At 43.2% G+C, this 22335-nt stretch overlaps 1 protein-coding gene across 6 annotated transcripts in view; it reads left to right on the plus strand.

Moving 5' to 3' along the window:
• The first annotated feature begins 8139 nt into the window (after positions 1 to 8139).
• Positions 8140 to 22335, plus strand: part of TMEM164 (transmembrane protein 164) — a 209814-nt gene continuing 195618 nt past the window's right edge. The window contains exons 1-2 of one of the 6 annotated variants that reach the window (XM_053657455.1): positions 8299 to 8321; positions 9335 to 10011. In XM_053657455.1, the coding sequence (XP_053513430.1) occupies positions 9622 to 10011 (390 nt within the window). In that variant the 5' untranslated portion in view covers positions 8299 to 8321; positions 9335 to 9621. Of the gene's footprint in view, positions 8322 to 8541; positions 8663 to 9334; positions 10012 to 22335 lie in introns of those variants that run through there. The other 5 variants (XM_053657456.1, XM_053657459.1, XM_053657460.1 and 2 more) reach the window with 5 other exon arrangements.

Raw genomic sequence — 22335 nt, forward strand, 5'->3', positions numbered from 1 at the left:
CAGGGGAACAATCTGGCATCACAAAGACTTCCTGATAAACCTGTGAAATCTGCTTTGCTAAGAGTGCTCTCATTAATATTTAAGGGTTTGAGCAGGAAACCCCAAAAACTCTTTTCCTGACAGACTCTGACACAGACTAAGCCCTCAGATTTCTTTGAAACGTTATCTACTGTTTGATCCTTGCCGCCCTGTATTCCTGCGTATTACAACCCAATAAAAACTCCTGGAGGAGGGGGCTCAATGCCTTTTTCCCCTGAGAAACTGGCCACTCACTGCTCAAGGCCTTTCTCCTCTGGGAAACTGGCCACTCTCCTCCCCAAGCAGATCACATCATGTCTCAAGTCTTGTTTACTTTCATCCGTGGCACACAGGAGGACTTGCGAGGAAAGTCACCCCCACCAGGAAAAACATCTCTCCATGCCAGAGATTGGTGGAAAGGAAAGGAATTATTTATTTAAAAGCTATACAGACTTAGAGTAGTGAATTAATGTCTTCATTAAAATACTAAAGTTCTTTAGAAATACCCACAGAAGGACACAGTCCTTCTTTCTCTCTCTGCTCTAGTCTGGGGTACCGTATCTCAGGAAAAGTTTAAGTCCATGATTTGGGCTTGCAGCACCATCAGCTGAGTCGCTGCCACAATCTCCAGTTATACCAAAGCCATGTAGCATCTTCTCATGTCCCACCAGCAAGAGTCCTTTCACCCCTTTTCTTCCAGTCAAAGTCTCTCCTGCTTCCTAAGGCATGTGGCAAAAGGGAGCACCCCAAAGCTGCAGGGTCCCCACTCTGTCAAAGCCACGTAGTTCTCCCCCACATGTCTGCCACCCCTGGATTTAAATCCATGTACCAGTCTTCCTCTGCAGCTCCATTTCCGACTGCTCCTACAATTAGTTACACCTGCCAGCATTCCCGTATTCTCCCAGCTTTACTGGGCTGTCATAGCAAGTCTGGGCAGGTGTGCCCCAGGCATGGAGCCAATCATCTCCAAGCTCTCACGCAGGCACTGTAACCAGGGGGAGTTGCCTCCCAGTTACATCTTGGGTGGAAGTCACTTCGATCCCCCTCCCTGGCTCAAAGCATGGCCACAGCTACTTAACATATCTATGAAAACAGTTAAATGTTATAGAAATGTTAAATGACCATGCCAGAGGTTAGCTGCAAAGCTGTTACTATACAATACAGCACTGAATGGCCCTGCTCCATGTGTCTTATCCCCCCAGCTAGACTTGTGGGGCTGAGGACATCATATATATAAAAATAAATATATAATATATAATATAATATATTATCATATTAATATATAATGTAATATATAAATTATACAACATGTAAATATATTAGGAACATATATTTATATGTTTATATAAATATACGATCTATACAACGTATATAATGTACACAACTTTATAAATATAAATATTATATAATATGTATATAATTTATATAAGTCTATATTTATACAAATATGTATAAACATATTTATATATATATTAGGAATAATCCTTATGGCAAAGAGTCATATTTTGGGGTGGCAAGTTTGGCACCCTTCACTGCTATGCTGAACTTTCACCCATAGATGAGTATATATATATATATATATATATATATATATATGTATATATATATATAATATGTAAATTGTATGATACAATATATAAATACATCACATACCATACATCATATATCACATATAATTATATACATTATAATGTAATATAACATATAATACATTATATATAATGTATATGTATTTATATATAAATATATATTTATAATATTTCCTGGACACCTTGAGTTCTGGACCCCATTACAAATCCCTATTTGGGGCCTCCCTCTTGGCTGCACCCTGTTACAAAATGAGACAAGCCACCATCTTCAGATTAAAGCAAATGAAAGTGTTGGGGTGCAGGGAGGGAGATCAGTTAGGAGTGGTAGTTATGCAGATTTAGTTCTTGCCTTCTCTACTGATAAGAGTTTCTAAGGATTTAGACATCTTCTCTTCCTGGTACGAGGAGGGAGACACTTACAAATGGAGATTTCCCTGATAAAAGTAGATGTCTGTTACAAAAGGGTAACTTCTACTCAGTTTTCAGAGCTTCGCTTGTGTGTGCTATTTCTTAAAAATAATCAGCCTAGAATAATCCTTATGGCAAAGAGTCATATTTTGGGGTGGCAAATTTGGCCCCCTGCACTGTTATGCTGAACTTTCACCCATAGATGAGTATTGCCAGGTATTGAATTACCCCTGAATTCGTCTTTACCTCCTGGCCTGTGCAGCTCACTTTACCAGGCAAGATTTCCTCTTGTGGCAGTGCTCTTATCTGCTTGCCTTGTAATTATACCCCCCCAAGTATTGTTAAGCAAACTTTGTTTGCGAATTCTGACTGCCTAGCTGTATTTTAAGCTTCTTGAAGACAGAGTTTGCCCACATGTGTAGCATATCCCTATGCACACAATAGAGGCTCAGTAAATATTTGTGAATAAATGCTAGTGTTGAATGATTGTGTGGAAAAAAGAAGAAGTAAGCAGATATATCAAGACAAAGGCTTCTCTCTTCATTCTCCTCCATATACATACAGTTTATTTTTACTGATAATACTTGATATAATATCAGAATTATGCATTGTTTTTTGCTTGCGGATGATCATGCACACATTTGACTTTCAGGTTAGATTGTGGGTAGAGGGACAGGACTGGATTCAAAGGATATGAAATGCAGGAGAAAAGGCCCCATGGCTGAGTCAAAGAGCAAGCTCATGCTGTTGAACCCCAAATTCCAGTCCTCACTCTGCCACCAACTTGTGTGATCTTAGGCAAATCACTTTACCTCTCTGAGCCTCAGTTTGTCTGAGATAATAATTTTGACACTTTTTACTTCACAGGAGGTCAGCTGAACTTACAGCTGGGAAGGTATTTTGGACAAAGGAATTTAGGATATTGTCTTAATGAGGAAAGGGGAGTTTAGACCACCAAGCCAGGTAGACCAGCTTTCTAAAGTTTTAAGATTCAAATATGACTTGCATTAAAAGGTGGGAAGGTTGAGTTCCTAGAATCATAAAATATTAGAGCCAGCAGGTATCTTAGTAACCATTCTATTTCAAGCTCTTCATTTTATCTGGGTACACTGAAACACAGAGAGATACTTTTCCCCAAGGTCTCACTGAATGGAGCCTGGGTTCCAGGTTCCTTATTCATGGTGTGGTTCAAGGCTGTACTTAAAAAGCAAAGCTAATTTGCTCTGGTTACTGTTTGGAGACAAGAAGCCTCTGGCCTGTTTCCCAGCAAGAAAATTATCAGGACATAGTGTGAAGCTCTTTGAGGTTCTAAAAATTGACACACTGTTTCAGGTCAACTACGAAGACAAACGATATCCTAGTGTTTGTCTACTGCCTACTGTCTTTGCCACTCTGCTAGGCACTGTGGTGGGGGGCGGGGAGAAAATATTAAGACCCATCCCCTCTGTCAAAGATCTTAGTGTGGGAGACAGGACTCGCATAAGAGAACAATAGAAGGCAGCATGTGATTCAGAATAAAATGAGTAGTGCAGGCCATACCGGCTATAGAAATTCAGAGGAGGGACAGAGCTTTGGGAGCTGTGGGTGGGGTTTGGGAGAGTACAATTTCACTTGGGATTTGAAGGATGGCTAGGATTGTTTATACACATGTGGGAGAGGGCACTGAATTTGAGTGTGTATGCATGTGCACACGCATGGATGCACGCACAGATGCAGAACTGGGTAAAAATAATGGGTAGCATTTACTGAGTACTTTCAATGCACCAGATACTACATGATATTCTACATAATTCAACTTGAATGTGCAGAATCTTAGGAATTGGATGATAATTAATAAACCTTCAATTAGTAGATAGAAATTGAGGCACAGATAGGTTGAATAAATCACAGCGAATAAAAAAAGACATAAATTGAATTAGAATCCAGGTCCTAAAAACACTTGGCTACTCTATGAAAAAGAATTTGTGGCTCCGGTGATGAAGTTGGCCTGGCTACAGTCATTAAAGATGGTCAATTTGCAAACATGAGGAGTCTCTAGGCCAAATTCTTGACTGAAGTTAAGCGTGGAAATTGGAGGGATTAATGAAGCCATTTATTCTGTTGTTCTAATCTGTTAACCTAAAATAAAAAGCCAAATGAGAGGCAACAAGCATTTATTTGTGACTCAAAAGTATAGATATTCAGGAAGCACTGATTCAGGCAGAAACCCAAATAGCATTCTGAATAGAAGGTGAATGTGAGGGGCATTTATGAGAAAGGGAAGGGTAACAACTACAGGAATAGAATGAAAGCATTTCTGTCAGTGAAGGTAAGTTAACATAGTGATTTTAATTCCAAAGCCCTGTAATTTTCAGTGCCATATTGATAAATGTCTGCTTTCTTGTTATCTTTGCAAACAGTTGTTTGGAATACAGTGCTGCTTTAGACCCACTCAAAGGTTACTTTGCCCAGTTTTAACATTCCAAAAATTTGAAGAATAAGATGTGAAAGGAAGCTCCTCTGGGATGAAAGTTCCAACTCCTTTCTATTTTTTATTGTTTAAAGATTTTATTTATTTATTTTTAGAGGGAAAGGCAGGTAGACAGATAGGGAGAGAAACATCAATGTGTGGTTGTCTCTCACGTGCTCCCTACTGGCAACCTGGCCTGCAACCCAGGCAAGTGCCCTGACTGGGGATTGAACCAGTGACCCTTTGCTTCACAGGCCAGCACTCAATCCACTGAGCCACACCAGCCAGGACTATTTTTATTTTATTTAAATTTATTTTCAGAAAGAGGGGAGGGAGAAAGAAAGAGAGAAGCAGCAACACACATTCGCATGAGACACACATTCATCTGCTGCCTCTTGTAGGGCCCACCTGAGGATCTGGCTCACAACACAGATAGGTACCCTGACTGGGCATTTTTATTTTTTAAATATATTTTATTGACTATGTTATTACAGTTATCCCATTTTTCCCCCTTTGCTTCCTCCACCCAGCATGCCCATTCCTTCCAGCGATCTCTGCCCCCCTTAGTTCATGTCCATGGGTCATAAATTGTTTGGCTTCTCCATTTCCTATACTGTTCTTAACATCCCCTTCTCTATTTTGTACTTACTATTTATGCTTGTAAATCCCTGTACATTTTCCCCTATTCTCCCCCTACCCCTCCCTGCTGATAACCCTCCAAATAATCTCCATATCTATGATTTGATTGTGTTCTAGTTCTTATTGTTTGCTTAGTTTGGTTTTTTTAGATTCAGTTGTTGATACTTATGAATTTGTTGCCATTTTATAAGTTCATAGTTTTGATCTTCTTTTTCTTAAATAAGTCCCTGTAACTTTTCATATAAGGACTCAGTGACGATGAACTCCTTTAACTTGACCTTATCTGGGAAGCACTTTATCTGCCCTTCCACTCTAAATGATAGCTTTACTGGATAGAGGAATCTTGATCGTAGGTCCTTGCTTTTCATCACTTTGAAGACTTCTTGCCAGTACCTTCTAGGCTGAAAAGTTTCTTTTGAGAAATCAGCTGATAGTGTGATGGGAAATCCTTTGTAGGAAAATTTTCTGCTTTTATCTTGCTGCTTTTAGGAGTCTCTATGTTTAACCTTTGACATTTATTTATGATGTGTCTTAATGTGGTCCTCTTTGGGTCCAACTTGTTTGGGACTTTCTGTGCTTCCTGGACTTGTATGTTTATTTCCTTCACCAAATTAGGGAAGCTTTCTTCCATTATTTTTTTCAAATAAGTTTTCAATTTGTTGCCCCTCCTCTTCTCCTTCTGGCATTCCTATGATTCAGATGTTGGTACTTTTGGAGATGTTCCAGAGTCTTCTTATACTTTTCTCATTTTTTCGAATTCTTGTTTCTTTATTCCGTTCTGGTTTAATGTTTATTTATTTCTTATGTTCCAAATCATTCATTTGAATCTGGGCTTCCCTCCCTTCCCTGTTGGTTTCCTGTGGATTTTTCTTTATTACCCTTACTGTAACCTTCATTTCTTCCCTTATGCTTTTGCCATACTCAGTGCATTCTGTGAGCATTCTGATCACCACTCTGCATCTAATACGTTGGTTATCTGCATTTCGTTTAGTTCTTTTTCTGGGGTTTTGTTCTGTTCTTTCATTTGGGCCATATTTCTTTGTTTCCTCAATTTGGCAGTTTCCCTCGGTTTGTTTCTGTGTATTAGGTAGAAATGCTTTGATTCCCTGTCTTAGTGTACCTGTCAAGTTGTAAGGGGCAGAGCCTTAGGTATTTACCAGGGTAGGGCAACCCAGTTCACTGATTTGTGGTGCTTGCTATGTGGGAGAGATGGGTCAGAAAGGGGACTATGCTGTTGCCTGGCTTCTGGAGGCTTGCCTGGCATTCAGTCCGTCATTTCACCTACTTGCCTATGTGACTGGCACCCTTCCAGCTGTTGTCCTAGTGGTAATTCCCAGAGTGGGAGGGTTTGCATAAGTTTTAGGTTCCAGTGGGCCCTTTAAACAGACTCTTCTGAGTAACCAGCAGTTTCTGCTGCTACTCCAACCCTCAGTGGTTTTTATAGCCAGAAGTTATGAGGCTTTATCTTCCCAACTCTGGAACCCTGGACTGTGGCTGGGATTGCTTGCTCCCAAGGTATTCCTCCCAATTCTTATCCACCACATGTGAATATGGGAATACTCCATCTGCCATCACTGCCACCATCTCTTTGCACCACACTGCATCCTCTCTGCCCTGGCTCCATAACTCCATCCCTCCTGTCCATCTGGATGTATGTGGCTTCTTTTAATCCTTGGTTGTCAGATTTCTATACACTTCAATTTTCTGGCAGTTGTGGGTGTTTTTGTTTTGAGGTTAGTTGTGATTCCTGTTGTAGTTGCATGAGGATGTGAAACATATCTACTTATGACTCCCTTTTGACCCAAAGTCCTTCCGACTCCATTTTAAGGGGGCTCCATTTATATTGTTTTTCACACTACATTGTTACTTCCTTGAACATAGGAACTTGAGGTCTCCAGATGCTGTATGTCATTTCATGAAGGAGCTCTACAGCTTTATCCTTCATGTTCCTGGTTATGTTGCAGAGAATTTAACAGTCACCTAAAGAGAATGAGTGAGTAAGCCTCTGTCTGTATCAAGTCTAGGTCATAGTTATTCTTTATTAATTAGCAATTAAAGAGCATTGGGCCTGTAATACAGGCTGTACAGAAGCTTGGGATTAAACAAGGCTCTTGGCTCTGAGGCTGTAATTTGTTGTGAAAACAAGACTTGGAAAGGATGGGAGAACAATGGCTTGATAATACAGTAGATAGTATTTTATATTTTGACTCTGGCTTGCAGCCAACACCTGGAAGTGTTTCCTAGGCGAGGTGCCTAACTGTTTTTGTGAATATTGTCCTAACTCATTGTGAGTCTTCAATAAATATTAGAGGAACGTGAGATAGATTTTAAGGAAGTTTTTTTCTGTTTCTTTGTCCCAAGAAAAGCAAAGCACAGCCTGCGGGTAGAAAGCAGCAGGGAAGGGAGGAACCTATTTTAACCAGCTGTCTTTATGCAATTCTTGGGTAAGTCCATAAGCACACTGTCTGGGTTGGCCTTTCAGTGTTAGGACCCCTTGCCAACTGCAGGTTGGGAAGCAGCAGCTACCTTGCAAGAAGGAGAGTGAAAGAGGTCAGGGGAAGTTTGTTTTGGTCCAGTCAGTCTCTGATTGAAGGCATCGTAGGAGAAAGGGGAGAAAGAGGAGAAAGAGGGCTTGGAGACGAAGTGGCAGGGGTGGGCTGTGTAGACCAAGGTAAAGAGAGAAAAATACCCTATTCAAGCAGGAGGAAGAAGAGCAGGGAAAAGGACTAGAGGCCTCTATGTTAGGCCCTGAAGTATGAGGAGTGGGGATGTGGATAGCAAGGTGAGAGAAGGTGCCATCCTGGTCTTGCATGAGTGTAGTATTCCAGGGCAAAAAGGAGGAGTGTCAGGGAGCAGAAGGCCAGACCCAACCAACACCCGGAAGCAAAGCTGGGCCAGCTGCTCAGCAACAGACATCAGTGCCTCCCCCCCCCCAACCCTTCCCTGAGAACTCAGTCAGAGCCCGCTAAGTGCCTACAAGGTGTCCGGTGTAGAAAGAAGTGCCCTAGAGAATCGAGTCGCGGGATGTGAAGTCAGTCAAAAGGCTTCACCGAAGTGGCACCTTCAGCACACGCAGGGGAAGGAAGGTGGATGTGCCCTCGTGCAAGCTTCAAGAACGCAGAATTACGAGGCAGGCCAGGAAGAAGGGGCAGGAGGCGAAGGAGGCGGAGACTGAACTCGGAGGAAGGAGAGGGCAGGGAGAGCCGAAAACAGGCAAGGTGGGAGGTGTGACTGGGGGGCAGCAGTGGTGGGAGCGAGGTATCCCGAAGAGAGAAGGAGGCTAGGTGGGATAGTCCTGGCCTCCGTGCATGGGGGAGCAAGGGTTACTGGAACAGGAGGAGGCGGTGGGACCGAGGGGTTGGAGAGGAGGGGGAGGAGAGAGGGAGGGGAAGGAGGAGGAAGCGAGCGCGGTGGCTGCAGGGTGGGGAGGAAGACAGGAGGAGGAGCCTCGTGAGGAGGCGGCGGCGGCGGCAGTGGCCGCCCGGGCAACGCGCGCCGCGGTGCGGGGAGCGTGTGAGCGGAGAGGTGGCCCGAGTCCGGGTGGCGGGCCGAGCTACCGGTGAGTGGAACCCCAAGGGATGCGGCGGCGGTTCTGGAGCCGGGCGTGAGGTGTGGGAAGATGCAGCGCTGCGGAGGGAGGGGGCGGGCCCATAGCCCAGCCCTTTGCCGGCCCGGCCTTCCTCCTTTCCTCTCTCCCTCCCTCCCTTTCTCCCTGCTGGCTTCCTCCCGCCGCTGCCCGCGCTAAGGGGGCCGGTCTTGGACGCTGGACGCGCTGCGGGGTGGGGGAGGTGTTGTCCAGAGGGTGGGAGCCGGAGGCTGGTGGCTGGACCTGCACGGCTCTAAATTGGCCGGAGGGATACGACGGCGGCGAAGTTGCTAGCTGGGGGCAGAGGGGGGACTCGTTTGGAGGAGTAAGCGATTATCAGTGACGAGTGCGTGAGAGGAGGAGTCCGGCGTCCCAGCCATCCCCGCCGCCCGCCCGACTACCCAGCCCCGCTAGTTCCTTCCCGTGTGCCCTCCCTCTCATCCCGTTACCCCCCTGGTTCGCTCCGGCGGCACGGCTGGGTCTCCTCGGCCCTGAACCACTCGGCCTCCGGCTTCCCCTGACCCCTGCTTACTTCGCCACTGTCCCGGTTCCCTTTTTCTTCCTTCACTAGTTACCCTTCCCCGCTTCGTAATTCCGATGCAATTGCCTCTTTGAGACCTTTTTTTTTTTCTCCTCTCCTTTTAGATTGGCCAACGGCTCATTTCAACCCTGCCTCGTTGGTGGCCACTGGAGAAACGCGGGGGGCTCCCCAGACAGCCGTGGGGACAAGTTAGAGCCAGCATTTAACCCCAGGCCTCGAATGTAGCTTCCCTTTCCCTGCTTTCTGTGCCCTCGGTGCCCTGGTGTCTGAAGTGCAGTGCGGGTGTGGGGGTGTGCCCTCTGTACAGGTCCCACCACCCGAGCAACTCTGAGCTTGTGTTCCATCTCACTCTTGTTTTCTGCACGGTGGTTGAGGGGAACCGCTTCCTATCATGTCCCGGTATACCTACCAAAGTCTTCTGGACTGGCTCTATGGGGGCGTGGACCCCAGCTTTGCAGGCAATGGGGGCCCCGACTGTGCTGCCTTCCTCTCTTGGCAGCAGCGGCTGCTGGAAAGTGTGGTGGTCCTGACCGTGGCTCTGTTGGAGATCCTGGTGGCCCTGCGGCACATCCTGAGGCAGACGAAGGAGGACGGTAGGGATGGCCATGGCTGCCAGCCAGAGCAGGTGACCCAGCGGCCAGAGGAAGGCAAGGAGACGCTGAGCAAGAATCTGCTCTTAGTAGCCCTGTGCCTGACCTTCGGGGTGGAGGTGGGCTTTAAGTTCGCCACCAAGACCGTCATCTACCTGCTCAACCCCTGTCACCTGGTCACCATGATGCATGTGAGTTTGTTGGAATTTTTCCTGGACAGCCTTAGTGATAAGTTACTTCTGTATTCAAGATACTCAGCAGTGTAGAGCACCTCATCCTTGTGGAAAGGGGGACTCTTAAAACTGATTTTCCGAAGATCTGCTGTTTTTGTACATATCTCAGATTTTGCTTTCTTTCACCTCTGAACAATGCATTAGTCTCACACTGGAGAGGAGGAACATAGTGCCAGAGCCAACTTGTACTCAGGCTGGCTGCCTGTCCCCTCCCAGCCCTGCTGGGGCTTTTCACAATCAGGAAGTCCAACCCTAGTCAGGTGCCCCTTCTCAATCACATCTGGAGAGCATGGCCCAGCCCCCCTGTCTTCTGTCACAGTTAATTCCCAGATACCTGGTGACATTTCTTTCCTGGAGATGATCAAATAACATTCCTTGTGTCCATGACAGTACTTTGGAGAAATACTTGTGCAGGTTTCCCTTAATTATTCTTTAGTTTTGGAGTTTAGGCTATCAGGGTGAAGTCTGCCTTTGAATTCTGAGGGTTGGAAGAGCACAAAGCTCTAAGTGCACTCTGAAACAGGCCCCAGGCTGACTTCTGAACTTTGGGTTGGTGGTTTCTATCTATGATGAGAGGGTATTTATTATTATTATTGCAAACCTTTCTATCTTATCACTCTTATTCTGTCTCCCGTGGTCATGGTCCAGGAGCACTCAGAGAGCTGATTTCTTTACCTTCCAATACCTATGCTAAGAAAAACAACTGGGATTCAAAAGGAAAGTGCCAGATACATAAAAATAATCTGGTTGAGGACCAAGAGTGAGACTGTCTTTCTGTAACTCTGTGAAGAGATGTTCTAAAACTATAAAATCCTGAAAAAGGAAAATGAAAAAGGGCAACAAACCTTTTTTAAAATTTCACGTGATGGAAAACATGGTGTCTTTTATTCAGGGATAGTTTTGAAACCTGTCATTAGAATCTTTATTACTTTTATATTTGTAGGTTGTTCTCAGGAGACTTGTGACAGCCCTGTGTGGGGCAGCACATTAAGATTATTGTCTCCATTTTGCAGGCCTGCTGGGGGCCTGGGGGTAGCGAAGTCAATTGTCTGTGGCTAAAAGATGAATTATCTGGGTAGGAAAGGTAACCTACCCTCTTTGGACTTGCAAGTTGTCAGTGGAATGGGAGAGCAGCCTCTGTGTGGAGGCTGAGGCTGAGGCTGATTAGAATGGCAATGACTATGTGTGGCCTGCCTGCTTGCTACCTCTGTGTTATAGGAGCTCCTTTGACTGCAGGTTCCTGGCGTCAGTTTCCCAATCTGTAAAAGGTGGTAAATGGCATCAAGCCCTTCCCATTTTGTAGATGTGCCAAGAGATGCAGATAGCTTTGGAATAAGAGGCTGCTATTTATTTGGTGGCTCTCATCATCAAGAAGGGTTGGAAGGGGCAGGATTTTTTTTTTTTTAAAGAGAGGGCTTCTTGGGAAGTGATGCCATTCACAGGAAGGAAACCCAGGGTTCTCCCAGCTAGACCTTGTGTGTTAAATTTGAGCCAGTTCTCTTTCTTCTTTTTTTAATGAATGCCCTTTTTGTTAATGAGAGGAAACAACGCATCTCAGCTGCTGCTGCATGAGGCTTTTGGGACAGGAGTGCTTTTTTTGGATGGCAGGTGGTCAGAGTCAGAGGGTGCCTCTTCCACAAAGGGGTCTTGAGGCCTCTGGCAGCCACATATCTAGAAGGTCAACAAAGGATTAAATTCAGCCGAACGGAGGCTCCTGCTGCTGTAATGACGTCAAACCTGGCAGCACCATGGTTTTTAATGGAAATGTTTTGAGAGGTTTTTACAAGTCTCTGGAGACTTAGTTCTGGCATTAATAAGTTGTGTGACTTTGGGGAAAATACCTGTTCCTGGACCTCAGTTTGCCTATCTGCAAAATGAATCAGAGTTTCACTTCTAGCTCTTGTTAGCCCATGTTCTGCAAGTCTTTTCTTCTTTAAGCAGTGGCTGGGGATGCAACAGATAACTATTCTAGAAATGATTTTGGTCTTTTCAGGTGGAAAAAGGAAACTCGTTTATTCTCTGCTGAGGTCAGGTACACTTGTTCATCTTGCATCCTTATTCATCTTTTGCTGCTACTTCTGTTTCCCCAGAGAGGTTAACCTGACCAGGTTACCCTTGGGGGTATGTGTGGATGATTATGGTACTCAAAGCTGTTTGCTGCAGAGAGATAGATGTTTAGGGGGCTATGGACTGATTTCTGTCACCTGTGTATTTTCTGTTGTCCTGTGCTTAGTTCAAGCTCTGAACAGAGTTATGCTGAGGAATCCTTGAGCTCACTCAGGATTAGACTCCTCTACTCTTTACTTCTAAGTCCCTGTTTTGTATCATTTAAATAGTAATCTCTAGCCTATTGGAGGACTTAGTCTTTGATGACTCCAGTGTTCCATACCCTACCAATGGCTCTTCCTGGGAAGCATAAATGTGTGAATTTTAAAAAGTTGGTGTGAGTCCTTAAAAATTCACAACAGATGGTGGGAAATAGTTTTCTCACTTGGTTGCAGCAATGAGTAATGATAGTAAGTATGGTTAATATTACCTTACATTTATTTAGTACTTTACTGTTTATTTTAAGGTATTTTAGCATACATTTTCTTATTAAGGTTAAGAAAAGGTTCTTAGAAAGGCTTGAGCCTGTACAAAGAGATGTTAAAATGTTTCCTGTGACTATGTATATTCCAAAGGGGAGATACTAAGTATCAAGAAATGCTTTGGCAAGTTAGTTAGCTGAATTAATTAGGCTACATTATGCCAGTAAATTTGATGGAGATCACAGGTCCTGATAAGGGAAGGGAGACATTAGCTGAAATAAAAGGGAAAGCTTAGCAGAAACATTTCTCATGTTTGTCTCCCAACAGGATGACTCAATTTTGGCTTTATAGAAAGGTCTTGTTCCTCAGAGTCAGTGTAGGTTTGTCTATAACAGGGATGGTATTGCTTTAGGCCGGGAAATATATGTGTTGGAGGGAAGTTGGTTAATATCCCCATCTCCCATTTTACAGTCTGTAAAACATTTAATTCTCAAAACCTTGTCACACAGACCCTCCCCTTACCCACGTTGCCAGCTTTAGAAGCGTTACGAAGGACAGTTTTTGTGCCCATGTTCTGTTCTTGACTAATATTCCTAGTGTCAGGTTTCTTTTTGGTCTCATTTGATTTCTCAAAGCCCTGTGACTGTAGACTGATATAGGTTTGTATGATGAAGCAGCATCACCTCACATCTAAATTCAAGCTGGATCCTCAAGCAGGATCAGTAAGCAGCAACATTGTTAAACTCCTTGCTGAATATCAGTAGCATTTACCAATTACACCAGTAAGTATTTCTTCAAGCATGAGTAGTCCTCTTATGCACATTAGTTTGGCAGGTGTGGGTGACAGGAAATGAATTTACTGAGTGGTCATGCTGTTTACCAAAAATTACTCAACCAAGTTAGTGGCAGAGGTGGCTTAAGAACTGAGCTGCTGCGGTGGAAATTGGGGCTTTAGCAGAAAGAGATTCTTTTAGGGATTTAAGCCCTAAAATCTACAACTTCTCAGTAGAAGGGTTAAAATGTCAGACAGTTTGACTGATTGTATCTGTAAAGACTAGTGGTCTTCGTGGCCCTTTATCTCTCTTATGTATATACGGTTATTTTGTCTCTGCCTTAGAAACTTAACAAAAAAAAATCCCATTTTGATTGTGTCATCTAATTGTCCAATTCCTGCTGTTTCTGTATGTGTTTGTGTCAACATCTCCTGAGGGGGCAGTGAACTTAGTGAGGCACAGTACATGCATTTAACCCTCAAGGTTGTATGTACAGAAGTCAGGCTGAGTTAGGCCAGCCATTTGGCAAATAATAATTGATGCTGTCATTTGCATACCCCCAAGCCACTGGTTTTTAGCCAGTAATACTGAGTGAGCTCCATTCTTTTTTAGAGTTGTCATTTGCTATTTGATTTTCTGTCCTCTTTATAATATATTAGAAATCTGACTTCCACAAATATGATTTACCTGCTTTTGGTTCATCATTTGATTTCCTTACTTCTTCCCTCCTTGCTGAAAATATAGAATGGCACATAATCAAAACAGTCCTGATCTTTTTGTGACACCTTTTGGAAGTAGTTGAAAATACACCAGTGTGCTCCATTTGCTTTGTGATGGATTTGTTTTACAGAAAACCTCATGGATTTGAGAACAAGTATTTTTTGTGTGTGTCCACCCCTTCTTCTTGACTTCATACCAGCCATACCTCCTCATCCCCATCTGTTGTCTGGAGCATGGATAACAGCTTCTGCTTGGAATTTACATTGGTGGGTAATGGGTACAATGAGGTATCCAGCCATCTGCTGACAGCTTATCAAATGGACTGTGTCCTGTGTCATCAGTCTAGGGGGACACAAAGGGATGATGTTTATATGGGCCTCAGCAGTGAGGCTTGACATTCTTTTTTAGTTTCTTTTATTTTTCTGACATGGAAATTTGCAGAGAATTTTTACATCTTTCATTGTTATGGTCTTTTGGGGGCATCCTTAAGAGAAATGTTGTGAATTGGTAGATTAAACAGCCCACAGACAGCCCTGGGATTTAAAATTACTATGCTAGTTGAACTCATTGCCTGCTAGGGAACCTGGGCAAATTATTTAACCTTTTCCTATCCCCATCTTCTCTGAAAGGAACCCGGAGCAAACTAAGCATTTTAATCCCCTGAATAACTATGTGGTCACTTAAACAGAGAAACTGGACAAAGCTGATCAAAGCTGACAGATGACTAATATGTTTTGACCTCAGACTCAGAAACTAACAAACCTCAATTCCTTTTCAGTTTTCTTTTTTTTTTTTTTTAAGATTTTATTTAGTTTTAGGAGAGGGGAGGGGAGGAAGAAGGAGAGGGAGAGAAACATTGATTGTGAGAGAAACATGAATCAGTTACCTCTCACATGCCCCCAACTAGAAACCTGGCCTACAACCCAGGCTGTGCCCTGGCTGAGAATGAAACTGGTGACCTTTCAGTTTTTGGGAAAAGTGCCCAACTCACTGATCCACACCAGCCAGTGCTTAACTTTCTTGATAACCATTAGAATCCATTCCTCTAATCATTTTTGTTGCTTTTCTCTGGATCCAGGCCTTGACCTTGACCCTGACCCCAACTCCAGTTAATTCAATTTTATTTTTAAAAATTTATTTCTTTTTAGACAGAAACATCAATGTGTGATTGCATCTCGTGTGTCCCCTACTGGAGACCTGGCCCCAGGCATGTACCCTGACTGGGAATCAAACCAGCGACCCTTTGGTTTGCAGGCCGGTGCTCAGTCCACTGAGTCACAGTAGCTAGGACTGTTCCAGTCATTTTAGTAACATCTTTTGTCTTCCTTTCCAAACTCTCTGAACATTCTTCAGACTTTTGGCTCTTTAAAGTATACCTTTGTATACAGGCAAGTAATTCTGAGTTTTATTGGGTTGCTTGTTTTTGTGTGTTTGTTCAGTCTCCACTATTAGTGGGAATACTTTTTAAAAATATATATTTTTTATTGATTATATTATTACAGTTATTCCATTTTACCCCCTTCACTCCCCTCCACCCTGCCCCACTCCCACCCACATTTCACCCCTTTAGTTCACGTCCATCCGTCATACTTTTAAGTTCTTTAGCTTCTACATTTCCCATACTGTTCTTACCCTCCCCCTGTCTACCTACCATCTATGCTATTTATTCTCTGTATCTTTTCCCCCTCTCTCCCCCTCCCCTGTTGATAACCCTCCATGTGATCTCCATTTCTATGGTTCTGCTCCTGTTCTAGTTGTTTCCTTAGTTTGCTTTTGTTTTAGGTGTGGTTGTTAATAACTGTGAGTTTGCTGTCCTTTTACTGTTCATATTTTTTATCTTCTTTTTTTAAAGATAAGCCCCTTTAACATTTCATATATTAAGGGCTTGGTGATGATGAACTCCTTGAACTTGACCTTATCTGAGAAGCACTTTATCTGCCCTTCCATTCTAAATGAAAGCTTTGTTGGATAGAGCAATCTTGGATGTAGGTCCTTATCTTTCATGACTTGGAATACTTCTTTCTAGCCTGTAAGATCTCTTTTGAGAAATCAGCCGATAGTCTTATGGAAATTCCTTTGTAGGTGACTGTCCCCGTATCTCTTGCTGCTTCTAGAATTCTCTCCTTCATTTTAATCTTGGGTAATGTAATTATGATGTGCCTTGGTATGTTCCTTCTTGGGTCCAACTTCTTTGGAACTCTGTGAGCTTCCTGGACTTCCTGGAAGTCTATTTCCTTTGCCAGATTAGGGAAGTTCTTTATTATTTGTTCAAATAAGTTTTCAATTTCTTGCCCTTCCTCTTCTCCTTCTGGTACCCCTATAAGTCAGATGTTAGAATGTTTAAAGATGTCCTGGAGGTTCCTAAGCCACTCCTTATTTTTTTAAATTCTTGTTTCTTCATTGTTTTGTGATTGGATGTTTCTTTCTTCCTTCTGGTCCACACCATTGATTTGAGTTCCAGTTTCCTTCCCATCACTGTTGGTTTCCTGTACATTTTCCTTTATTTCACTTAGCCTAGCCTTCATTTTTTCATCTAATTTGCGACCAAATTCAACCGATTCTATGAGCATCCTGATCACCAGTGTTTTCAACTGTGCCTCTGACAGGTTGGCTATCTCTTTGTTGCTTAATTGTATTTTTTTGGAGCTTTGATCTGTTCTTTCATTTAGGCCTTTTTTTTTTTTGTCTCAGCACACCTGTTACGAGTGAGGGGTGGAGCCTTAGGTGTTCATTAGGGCTGGGCAACCCACAAGGCTGGGTTGTGATGCAATATGTTGGGGAGGGGTCTGAGAGGGCACAATGGTGCTTGCTCTGCCCTCTGCTTGATTTCAGTCACTTTTCCCGCTTCCCCCAAGCAAACTGGGCCCTTCTGGGGCTGATTCCCATGTGGGTGGGTTTGTGTACATTCTAGGACCTTGTGGGTCTCTCCAACAATCTCTCCTGTGAGGCTAGGAGTCTCTCCTGGCACCTCAACCCCCACAGGTGTTTTTAATCGGTGTTTTGAGGCTTTATGTCCCTGCGCTGGGACCCTGTGTTGCATGGTCTCTCTCGCTTCCCAGTTTTGCCTGGTTTATCTGTGTGCGAATGTGGGACTGCTGGTCTGCCAGCCACCTTCTGTGCTGCACCCCTCCACAATCTGCTGCCTCCCTGGGTCCGCCCACTGCTGCCTTGCATGCCCAGGGTCCACCAACCACTGCTTTGCCACCACCCCTTTCCACCCAGCTGCCCCTCCTACTGGTCTGGATGAATGTTTCTTGTTTAACTCCTTGGTTGTTGAACTTCCATACAGTTCAGTTTTCTGTCAGTACTGGTTGTTTTTTGTTTCTAAATTGTTGTTGTCCTTATTTTGGTTGTGTGAGGAGGCATAGTATGTCTATCCATGTCTCCATCTTGGCCAGAAGTTCCCTACTTTTTTGTTTTTTATTGGAAAGAAATAATGTGTTTTTTTCTTTGTAATCCCCTACAGAACTTAATACAATGGCATACATGCACATTAATTGTTTAATTTGTGCCTAGATAATGCTGACTGACTGACTGACTGACATAGCTGACTTTATTATTCCCCTTTTTCTTTTCTCCCTCCTGACCCTGTCTGTGTTCCTGTGAGGTCCCATGGGCATGGTTCCTATGTCTCCTTGTGCCCATTAGGAGAACCTCCTGTCTGTTTTTTTAAATAACCAAAGGAGAGAGGCAGTTTTTGGCTCCAGCTCACACACCTTTTTGGTGAATTTCCATCACAAAGAACTGGTTAATAGAACTGTAGCCCACCCATTTTCTGCTCAAAGTGTTCTCTCCATTTCATCCTAATGAGGAAATTATGCTTTAGAATGTTGGTATTAATTCCTTTGTAAACATCTGGACATGCCTACTCTCTTTTTGTCCTTCTTTAGTATCATGTAAAATTTTTAAATTTTTTTTATTTAAGAATTTTTAAATTGTTTAATTATAGTTGTTCCCATTTACCCCCCACCATTACTCTCCCCTGCACTACTAAAGTTTTTAAAAAACATTTTATTTATAGAGAAAGGGAACAGGAAGGAGAGAGAGAAAGATATATCAATGTGTAGTTGCCTCTCACACAGCCCCCCCACTGGAGATCTGGCCCACAACCCAGGCATGTGCCTTGACTGGGAATCAAACCAGTGACCCTTTGATTCACAGCCCATGGTCAATCCACTGAGCCATAGCAGCCAGGATTCACAAAAAGTGTTCTTAGGCCAGTGACTCACTTTCCATCAATCTTCCCTTCAGTATTTTTCCCTGAGTACCTTGTTGCCATCATGCCTCATTAAAATACCTTCTGCAAGAACAGCCAACTTTCTCCACTTCTCCTGGTCTTTTATGTCTTTTAAAAACTTTTGCTTTATTTTTTCAGCTTTATTGAGATATATAATTAACAAAGAAGATTGTGAGATTATTTAAAGGGTACAACAAGATGGTTTATTATAGGTATACATTGTGGAAGGATCCTCCTCCCATTGAGCTCTAACACATCTGTGATCTTTCATATGGTTTGTTAAATGGAGGGTGTCTTGTCTCAGGTGCTCCTCTTCTGCCAATAATTGGCTGAGAGGATATAAAGAGACTATGGGTGTGGAGAGCAGTGATTCTTGAATTTGCTTTGTGAAAGATTCCCTTGGAAGCTTGTTATAATGCAGATGCCTGGCTCTCTACACAGAATCTCAGTAGGTGTAGTGCGAAGATGGATCTACATTTATTATAAGCTCCTGAGTAATTCTGGTGCTGGTGAACTTTGGACCCTGCTTTGACAGACATTATTTAGTAGTTAATGTTTTAGGTGGAAAGTTGGTTCACATTCTCATCTTGTCTGGCATAACTGCCCTGTGGGCAGGGCATTTAGTCTTCTGGCAGTACTTCAGTGTTTATATAGGTGTTACATTATGTCACTGACATTAGGGGTTGAGGGCCTCAAGTTGTTGTGATATGGCTTTACAGTTCCAGTGGCTTGTTTGGTGACTGGGAGTTATGTCAGTGGAGTATTTCAGCCAGGTCTCCTTCAGCACCTTCTAGTCCTTCTACATTCCTTCTTCTTCCTTCCAACCTCTAAGATCATCAGGAGCTAACAATAGAAAATATTGACACATAATTGTTGCATGTTCACTCTGTTTGTAGGACTCTTAACTGCTCATGGGAGTTTATTCATTTTTGTGTCCATTCAGTGATAACTTATCCAGTGCTATTATATGTCAAACATTGTGTCAGGCACTGGAGAGTCAAAGATAAATACGAAACATTCTTTGTCCTCATGTTGTCCAGTTTAGATGAGACAGGCAAGAAAAAAGATCAACTAAATTGCAGCACAACAAATACAGTAACAGATTTTAACAAAGCATAGAGGACAGAAGGGATTTTTTTTCTTTTCTAGTGTGATTAAGAAAATCTTCCTAGAGTGGATGACATTTTAGCTGGATCATGAAAGAGACACATTAGTTCTATAAGAGAAGATATCCTTGTGTGTCTTGTTTTCTATTCTAGTGCCTCTAATAGGGTTCAGTCAACATGTGTGAATGAATGAGTAGGAGTTCACTGGATGTTGTGGGAAGGAAGGCAATTCATGGCATAGGAAATATGTGAAAAGGCAAAGTTACTTTGTCTTCCACAGGAAAGTTTCTCAACTATGACTTGAAATCATTTGAGTATTATTATCAGGGGCAGATTTCTTATTTTTCCCCTGACAAATCAAGTAAAACTGTAGGAACACTCTGTTGTTTCTTGGCTGTTAATAAGACAACTGCAGTTGTCCATGAATCCTTGGAACAATATGAGGGTTTGTGAGGTAGTGTTCTCTGTGTTGCCCAAAAGAGGGCTCACACTGTTAAGGACAGACACACACAACGTTGATGACAGTGAGCAGACATTAAATACAAAAAGAAATTAGATAGCAGTCATCCAACCTCTGATCAGAAGACAATTTTTAATGGCTCATTGAGTGCTTGATGCACCCACTGAAGTCTGCAGCAGAAGTAATGAAATGTGATGCTATCCTTTCTTTTTCCTGTTCTTTCTTTGCTTCCAGGTCCCTTCCACCACCCACCCCATGCAAGCTTGCCTCCATCCAGAGTACTCCAAGCTCCCAAACAATTTCTTCTAGAATTTAAAATGCCCAGTGCATCAGAAGAGGTGATGTCTAAGATGGAACTAGAACAAAGCATTTCCATTTAAGAGATTCATACTGAAGTGTGAATGGTCCATAGACCCAACTGTGCTTGGGGGAGGGAATGCGTTTTAAAAAGGGCCTTGTTATCCTGATTTGGTCTCCAAATGGTGAGGTGTATCCCAGTGTTTTTGAACTGATGCCTTTGTTTCCTGCCCAGTGTTTGGCCTCTTCCCCAACTTGTTCCACCCAGAGAACTGGGATTATCAGTGTCTTGCTACCCTACTTGCTGACCTACCCCCCGCCCAGGATAAGTTTGCCTGTAAGGTACTTGGGCTCAGTGGTTAAATATGAAAGCTTGGAGAGGACTCCTCCTCACCTGGGTGCCAGTCAGTACTCTTTGCTTACTCAGGTCTCTGCCAGCTAAATAGGGCATGGCCTGGTATGTCAAGGGACTTAGACCTACTGCCAGCCTGAACTCCTGAAGGGGGAGTATTTGGGGAATGTCTTGGCTCTGGTTCCTTTCGAGTAGCTGCTGGAGGAAATGTCTGAGGGAAGGAGGGATGAGTCTTGTCCTGGGCTGGGTAGTTTTGTAGGAAGGGAGTAGATGGCAGGAGCCAGGTTAGAAAGGATTGGCCTGTTGATAGAAATGGTCCAAATTATGTCCTGTGGGCAGATGGTTAGGTGGGTAGAAGAGGGAGAAGCAACATTATCTGGAGGAGGAAGGAAACATTAACCCATTCTAATTCCATCCTTATACCACCATTGGCATAGACTCGGTGTATTTTGCCTATGATTGCCCTTGCTAGTGGATGAACTGTGTTTGCAGAAAGACTCTGGCCAACTGTGCTTTGGCTGTTGCTAGCAAAAAAAAAACATTTCATTCAGGTGCTGATTAAATAAGATGCAGAGCTAGATTGTACATTAAGACTCTTAACTATGGCTCTCGGAGCCCTGGGTAAACATCTATTAGATGTTCTGGGCAGAGCATTAGCAGAGACTGCTGGAAATGAGGTACTTTCTTCAGAAGTCAGGTTGAGGGAAAAAGGAGATGATGAGAGACTTTTAGAGTTGTGACCATCTTCCTAGATTAAGCAGATCTGAGTTGTTGGCTTGTACACAGAAGGGTTAAACAGACTTCAAAGGGAGAATCTGCCAGATTCTCGCTGGGACCCTGTAGGTTTGGACTGGGATACAGCTGAGAGTCTGACTAAGTAGGGCAGTAGAAGTGCCTCTTTTTCCTAATGTAAGGTCAGCTTAGTGGGTTAACCTTTTGGATGCTATTTTCTGTATTTGTTAGTGACCTTCATCACCACATGATTTTAGGTATGTCACTTAATAGCTCTCAACCTCAATTTCACTCATCTGTAAAATGGGAATAGTAATAGTTCCTACTTAATAAGGTTACTGTGAGGATTAAATGAAATGACTTAAATCAAGCATGTAGCAGAAGCTCTGTGTCACTGTGAGCACTCAAAAAATGTCAGCAGTTCTTCATGATAGTAGTGTCACTACTATGTATTTCAAGACAGTGGTGGCACACTGGATAACGATGCACAGGCTCTAGGGTGGGAAAGGCCTGGGTTCAAATCCTACCATTAGCTGTGTAACCCTGGGAAATGTACTTAACCTCTCTGAGCCCAAGTTTCCGTATTTGTAAAATGGGATAATAACCATACCCATCCTGAAGGGCTGTTATGAGGATTAAATGAAAAACTACTAGTAAAGCACTTAAGATAGTATCTGGCACAGAGTAAACATTCATTAAATTTAGCTGTGATAATGGTGATGATCATCATCATTATGGTGGTGGTGGCTGCTTCTGTGAAGTGGGGTACTTGATGTTGGGGTAAGATAATAGGGATTACCTATAGGAAGGCAGTTTTAAGATCCTCACCCAAGAAAAGCTGCTTGGCATCTTTGTTTTATGTAGTAGGCAAAAATATTGGTTGTGTGAAGTTGATGCCCAGGTAATGTCTATGGGGCAGGGTGGCTTGGCTGCTTGAGACCTAGGGGCAGTTTTGTGAGTAATGTGACTATTACCTTAAATTGTGCAGTACTAGCTGAAGAATTTGGAGGAAGGCTCTCACTGGTGGGAAGCTTGGCTTCCCAGGGACCTCTTGGCTTAGTTATTCCTGCTTTTCAT

The sequence above is a fragment of the Artibeus jamaicensis genome, unplaced genomic scaffold (genome assembly GCF_021234435.1).
Source record: "Artibeus jamaicensis isolate MK-2021 breed Jamaican fruit bat unplaced genomic scaffold, CSHL_Jam_final scaffold_461, whole genome shotgun sequence".
NCBI classification, from domain to species: domain Eukaryota; kingdom Metazoa; phylum Chordata; class Mammalia; order Chiroptera; family Phyllostomidae; genus Artibeus; species Artibeus jamaicensis.